Genomic DNA, 7,526 nt, shown 5'->3' on the forward strand with positions numbered 1-7,526 from the left:
TATATATATATATATATATATATATATATATATATATAATTCTAACTTGGAGTATGTGAGTATAAATTACTATTCATTTGATTTTTACTTTTATAAGAACCAAAACTACCAAATTCAAATTATATTATTATTTTTAAAGTATTTGATACAAAATGCAAATACCTCTTATTTGGAAATAATAATTTTGAATCTGCTTATATCAAACTTTTATATTTATATTTTTTCCCCTCAACTAATTTTGAATTAACTATTCTCATTCCTAATTATTATAAAGTTATATTATTAGTTATATTATTGGTATTTTGTAAGTTGTGGTGCCGGTCCCTTATTATATTTTAAAGTAACATTTTATGTCTTATATAATTCTTTTTTATAGTTTTCATTTTTATTAATATTAATTTTCATTAATTATTTTTTTATTAATCATTGTTTGTAGTATTGTACCAAATATGATATATTTTTAAATTTTATTTTTGTCCGCATCTTTCATACATAATTATTAAGATATAAACTTTATTTTTATACTTTTATGGTCTACTTTGCAAATGGTTACCTTCGGACCTTTAATTGTTTCAGCACCCTACTTATGCTCTTATTTTTTGAAGATGATAAAAGATTAACAAACATTGAATGTAATTACAACTGTTCTGTTGCTTGATTTTATATGATCAAAATATGTTGGCTCAAGATCATCACCTTAAAACTGCATAAATTAGCATCACTATTGTAGAAAATAACATTGTGGTTGGCAATTTTGGGCTATGGTTGAAAATAATTATGTTTAAAGTTGTCTCAAAATTTCTCCTACAAACATTATCCATGTCAAGCTGCGTTTTTCAATACACTGGGCTTCCGCAGCATCGCGCGGACGGTCCAAACCCTAGTTTTAACTAATAATCACATAATTTCATAAACTTATTCTTTCCAAATTTATGGCAATGTACCTTCATTTTATAATCGAATAATATTTTTGGTCATTTGTATATCGTTTCATACTTCCAGTCGATACTTTAACTTATACATATAAAATCGTCATTGTTATGATTTATAATACCAATCTGTATTATTATAACAGTTTACATATAATCTTGTGATTTTTATTAATATTAATTAATATATTACAACAAGGTGTATTTATATCCTTTATAGCATCCTACTTTAACTTATGTGATTTATACAATTAAATTACTAATTCATAAGCTTTCGACCAAATATAAAATACGATGCTATTTTAACGTATAAAAATATGTAAATCGTCAAAACTTAATAGACACGCATATATTCTCCCCAAATATTAGCACTGTAAAAGAGGGACCGTAGAAACTCACTTTCGTAGCGTGATCTCGATCCCGGTTCGCTTTTTGGTGAAGCTTCACGTGAGAAACCGCTACGTAACCATTCTTGGACTTTCAAATGTTTCCGGGTCTATTTGGTAATGTTTTAAACTAAGAGGACTTGTTTTTAAATATTTTATATATAAAAGAAAAAGGCTATTTTGTAATTTATTTTACTCAAGGGACTAAATCTGTAATAACTTATATCCAAAAGGGGTCGTTTATAAAGAGTTTAAATCACTTGGGGCTTGCATTGAAAAGGTTTATGTTAAAAGACCAGTTTTAATTTAAAGGCCATAAGTGCAGGGGCTTGTTTTGTCAAAACCACCAGATGTACAAAAAGGGATACGACGTCTTCTTCGTCTGATCCATTTGGGGCAGGGAACGAACGCATCTCCAGGGAAGTACAAAGGCAAACATCAAAGCGTTCCGGTGGTGGTTGAGCAGTCATGAGGAAATGGGGAATCGATCTCTGGGTCGTATCTGATCGAAGAGGAAGGAATCACGAACGGAAGCAACGGGGAGGGGGTGGCCACTGATCGATCCAACAGAAACAACACTAACCAAAATGGGGAAATCGGGAACGTCTTAACCAAATCGATGAAGGAGAAGGGTGAAGAATGAAAGCAGAAGAGCTGCTATCATTGAATTGGTAGGCTAGGGCTGCTCCGCCGGTTCTTGTTTGTCACATTTGTCCGACATAATGCGCAAAAAGAGAAGGACCAAGACGGAAGGAGGTGTCTAGTTGATGAGGTTCGACAGGTAAAAGGGAAGAGGAGATGAGCTGTGATGGCGCATGGAACGGAGGCAACAGCCTCCTCCCCTTGGGTTTTGTTTTTCTGGTGAGTCAAGAAAAGAAGAGGGAGAACGAAATCGGGGAAAGTAGCAGCAATGGTCTTCGTGTGGTGTTTGTTTGCTTCGATCGGCTGAAAGCGAGGAGTAAGGATGGGGCTGTTCTCCTTCTTGGTCTTGCCGGAAATAACTTCATCTTCGATGGAACACCTTCGCAACAAAACGGAGAAGAATAGGAAGGTGAGAGCAGTGATTCAAAAGGGTGTTTGGCATCTCCGATCGTCTGGGCAACAACAGGAAGAACAAGAGAGGCATGTTGCACTCTTGACTGTCAGAAGTTCACACCTCCGGATGGAGATTTTCTTGATCGACATTGAAGAAGAAGAAGGAATCGAATGTAAAGAGGGAGAGTGATAAACGAGAGATTGGGGTAGTGAGAAAAACAATACTTCTTTCCTTAGAAGCTAAATTGTATTATTGAAGTCTTTGTTTGCAATAGGGGTGGTTGAAATCGTCGGTAAGAGAAGTAGCTTCTCTCACAAGCTTGATAATAATAATAACTAGTGTTACGCCCGTTCCGTGGACGGTAGACCGGTGTAATAAAAAATATTTATTTTACTTTCTTCTATATCATCATTCTATAATTTGTTCCAATATGATAAGAGTTATTTCCCAAGAACTAGTAACCGTAAAATATAGATTCAGGCTCACTATCTATATGTATGCTCACTATCTATATGTATCTATTGACGGTGGGAGGTACTTCCATGGAATAAGTAATACTCTTTTTTAGATAACCAAATTCAATCCAAGATAATATTAAATGTTTCAGTTATAACATTGTACTATGAAATTCATTTATTTTTGTACTTATATCGTTCATTTGTTTCAATTATACACACGCATACAAACTTACTTTTTGTTTATTATACCAACATACATTCATTGTAGTTATTTGTGGTAGTTAACCTAATTGTAAATTCAAGTATAGTCAAAGGGGTAAAATTGTCATGCAAGGGAATAATACATGTTCGGTCTGTTCACCGATTAATGAATAACCATGAACTGTTTGTATATATAATTGATAATGCATTACACGGTGACAAAATAAACAATAATTACTTAAAATGTGGATGTAAAAACAATGAACCGTTTTTACTTTATTTTGTAGTATTATATTTTCATCTGTTCCTATTATAACATTTTAGTATGACAAATCTACTTAATGTCATATAATTAAGATAAAGTTGTTTATTTTTATAGTAGGCAATGCATAGGGAGAAATATACATTTAGTGATGTGTCAGTTATATCATCCTACTTTCAAGCATACAATTATTTTTTTTCGAGAAAACACAATCAAACGAAACAATTTTTATTTTTTTATTATTGTATTTTTTGCATCTAGACACTACTGTTTAAAACAATTTTTAACACCTTTAACATTGACATATTTTGACAAAAAAACAATAAAAGTACAATAATATAATAAAATATAATTAATAATATAATAACCGATAAAAAATAAAAGAAAATGTCATTTTCGATAAAAATGTGGAATATAATGTTAAAGAATTGAAGAGAACATTAGGCCAATAATAAATAAATATAGGAAACTACATATTTCGATGTATTACGTGGTCTATCCAATTTGTTTATTTGGACTATATTTGTGTTACTTCTTTTATCTTAAAAAATATCTATTTTTACCTTATATAATAGTAATAAGAAAACGGAATAAAATATTTAAAATGTTTTTTTTTTCCACATTCCTTCTAATCATCCCTATCATCATCTGATTCTCATTCATACCAACAAATATAGTCATCTTCCTTATGCAAACAAACAACATAATTTTTATATTAGATTGCTAAAATACATACCAAAGTATAAGGCAATTCCTAGATTAAATCATCTCCAAAAGTTGTTTATATAAATCAACAAACAAAAACATTAGTATGAAAATGTTATATAATGGATCAATTATTTTTTATATAATAAGATAACATAAAGGTTCAAGTTCAAATCAATTTCACTGATTTTTTTTGTCATACAACCTTAAGTGAGATGTCAGAAATGCAAGAAGTATCAACATACATTTAATAATGGGCAAAATAAAAGAAATAACAACAAACTGCAACCGCTATTTCTTGCATTTAAACCAATTTTATTATTACACACACAACATGCACATACAAAGCATACACACACAACCGATAAACCAAACACATACACAAAGCATACATATTAGATTTTTTTTAATACCTTAATAAGACAAACTTGGAAATAAAATGTTATAATTGGGATTTCATTATTGTATCTAACTAAGGGATTTCATTACAGGGATTATTTAAGTCATAAATTGCCATACCTTATAGAACTTTGCATAAAGATAAAATTTTTCCCAACCAACAACACTAAGGCCAATGGACCGATTGGATTGCAAAGACTGTCTAAAGAGAGTTGTACAGACACTGTCACGAAGGTTATTGAACATAAGCCTAATCCCCAATGTTGCTTCTGAATTACCAACTGTTCAGATTACTACAAGAAAAGTACACATTATACCTAAAATACCCTCAATAAGACACATATAAAAAATAACATATCGTGTGTGCCTGCATTTCAGCAAGAAGATGCCTTTTAGATGCATTAAAATTTTCAACAATTTCCAACCTAGTTTTCAGATTGTTGTATTTGATAACCTTCAATAGAAAATAAATGTCATTTGGGAAAACAAACCAGTAGAATAAATGACAAAAGGATGATGGAAGATTGAAAACTTGTATTGTATGTTGTCATTATTGTTTTTTTATTTTATTGTTTTTTTTTCATAAAGTTCAATAATGCAACCTAGTTCAGGTCTAGTCACGATAAACAGAGATCAGTTTCGATATATCATATATGTAATTAATGATGTTGTAATAGTGTAAAGATACCAGTTTTGAAATTATAGCTTCTCAACCTCATCACCAATTAGATCAACTGTTTCAGCTTCACCAAGCAAAGTATCCTTGCCCTCTGTGCACCATATCCCATATGTACCCTGTATCAATAATCTTGAACCAAATTATTATCCTGTACAAAAAATATATCTAAAAATTTCAAATTTGACATCACTAACCTCTTGTAACAGATGGCTTTGACATTGATGTTTGTTTCTGCAATACACTCATCATATTGTACCTCTAGTTATCTTGGCCAATCTTCTAACCATGGTTATCCCATTTACAAACCTGCATATCTGGAAAAAAAATAGAAGACTAAAAAATTGGAAGGAAACAAAAAAGAAAAATGATTATATGTTGAACTTCACAGTAACACTTTTCATTTAGTTTTGCAAAATAATTCATCAACCACAAAAATTACAAAATGTATTGGACCATTTGGCAAAATTTGTTCAACTCACATATGATTTTGACTTATTTAACTTATTTTATCTAGTTTACACTACCTATTTACTATCTATTAATTTTTAACAGATAACATTATGCCTATTAGTTCACAAAATCTTTATGCAACCACTTTTGAGTATGTTTTTTACACCTTCTAATAGACATGAGAAAGCATCATTACTTTGTACATCATTAAATAGAGATAGAAGGAAGAGTTATTTGATATTTATGAAATCTTAGGTATTCATATGAAAGTGGAGGAACAGACTACATAAGAAAAGTTATACATTGATAACATAGAGAACAAATATCAAACAAACTTACCTCCTCTAGGGTCCATGAGTCCATCCTCCTTACTCAACATCTTATCACATCTTAGGTGCCTTTTTTTGTAGATGATTCCATCAGATGGCCAATATTAACATCATCATAAAATAAATTATTCTAAAATCAATATATAATAACAACATAATTAAATAAAATTGGCATACCATTATACCCTCGACAATTTGGGAAATCCATAGACAAAAATTGCAATTTATTTTGGAAATATTGTCACTGCAATGGAGTTCTTTGAATCATGTTGCATGTGAAATCAGAAAAGAAGAGAAAATGGAGATTGTGGAGAAAGTAAGGGGGAAAGGGAATAACACTTATAAGCTTTGTTGAGATTTCTTTGCCAAAAAATAACATTGCCCCTGCTTCCTTTCTCAGCCTCGTGCTCTCCTAAAGGCACCAAGAATGCAAACGGTTAACCACCCAAAAAAATGGACATATCAAAACACAATGTATTCCTAACATCTTCTATAATCGGAATAAAAAGGTGGAATGGGTCCAAAGGAGATAATGGCAGAGGTCTTCTAAGCAACAGGGGAACATCACATAATCTTCATGCTGGAATAAAGAATTGCTCATATGAGGCTTTAAATTGATGTTACCTGAATAAATTTCTTGAGTTCTCCCGATTGTTGGACCTATATTACATGGCTGATTTTTCATTTTCAAATAAATATTTAGCTTCATCGGTGTGCAGGTGTACGATTATATAGGTGAATCGAAGTAAAATCTAGAAGGACGATTATCAAGAAAGAAATTAGTTTCACAAGAGGAGATAAAAAGATGGTTATGTAGCTTACTTTGTATTTGATTTTGGGGATGCCAACCCACAATCACCATGAAGATCAGCAGGGCAAGTAGGTGGAGCTTCACAAATCTATAAGCAATCAAATTGATGTAAATAACAGTAAAATCGAATGAAAGGATAGTAGAGAAAAAACACGTAAACCCAATGTAAGTGAACAGAAAATAAAGAATGCAATCAGCTCATACCTACCTTTGATATCCGTTTCCGATCCCTTGTACATCTTCAAAAGCGATTAAAACATCAAAAAAGATCTTCAGTTCGACGCATCTCTTTCTTGTGTGATTGCGTTAAAATCGAGAGAGCACCCTGCATTTTGGGAAGATGAAGAGATACCTGCAAGCTGCAACAATACATCAAATGGAATAAGACAAAACTAACCGGGATCGAGAGGGTGGGAGGGCTTTCTGAGGGTATGAGTGGGATTTTCTCTCATATTTTTTTGTGGTTTCCTTAGCCTAAAACCCAAACCCAAGGAAAGGTGGAAAACTTCCTCTCACCATTTTTTTATTTTTTTTGAAAAATATATTTCCTATAAATATTATACTCATTTTGTAGGGATTTAAAAACAATGAGTTTTGATATATTTTTTTATAATTTTTAATAGGTATATAATTTAATAAATATTAAAAAAGATAAAAAGAAAACGTTGGCAAATAGGAATAGGAGTGAGAGTGAGGGAATGGGCTCACTCTTTTCCTCACCCATACCATCCAGCCTTATACTCTTGACCAACACAACCTCCACACGCAATCACGTGGGAGGGAAAGAAACTGAGAACAGAGATCGTGGGAGTTCGGAAGAAAGCACAGAAGCGATGGGAAAGGAGGGTACGTAATCGATCTAGGATTTAAAGAATGTGTTT

General features: G+C 31.7%; 1 protein-coding gene across 14 annotated transcripts; it reads right to left on the bottom strand.

Annotated features, from left to right (window-relative positions):
- Nucleotides 1-4,355: 4,355 nt before the first annotated feature.
- Nucleotides 4,356-7,148, bottom strand: LOC145105403 (uncharacterized). 14 transcript variants are annotated; one of them, XM_079042517.1, is made up of 9 exons: nucleotides 7,043-7,148; nucleotides 6,850-6,970; nucleotides 6,657-6,733; nucleotides 6,459-6,494; nucleotides 6,174-6,246; nucleotides 6,012-6,078; nucleotides 5,845-5,903; nucleotides 5,250-5,369; nucleotides 4,356-5,171 (listed from the first exon to the last, which is right to left on the bottom strand). In XM_079042517.1, exons 2-7 carry the CDS (start codon nucleotides 6,882-6,884, stop codon nucleotides 5,889-5,891), a joined length of 303 nt encoding a protein of 100 aa, XP_078898643.1. In that variant the 5' UTR covers nucleotides 6,885-6,970; nucleotides 7,043-7,148; the 3' UTR covers nucleotides 4,356-5,171; nucleotides 5,250-5,369; nucleotides 5,845-5,888. The 14 variants fall into 14 exon arrangements, 4 of the variants coding, with proteins under 4 accessions (XP_078898643.1, XP_078898645.1, XP_078898644.1 ...); XM_079042519.1 differs by having other exon boundaries at nucleotides 4,356-4,669; nucleotides 5,065-5,171; nucleotides 6,850-7,115; XM_079042518.1 differs by having other exon boundaries at nucleotides 4,356-4,743; nucleotides 5,065-5,171; nucleotides 6,850-7,115.
- Between the last annotated feature and the right edge of the window lie 378 nt (nucleotides 7,149-7,526).

This window comes from Lactuca virosa, chromosome 4, assembly GCF_052849685.1.
Source record: "Lactuca virosa cultivar CGN04683 chromosome 4, Lactuca_virosa_CGN04683_v6, whole genome shotgun sequence".
In the NCBI taxonomy this organism is placed as follows: domain Eukaryota; kingdom Viridiplantae; phylum Streptophyta; class Magnoliopsida; order Asterales; family Asteraceae; genus Lactuca; species Lactuca virosa.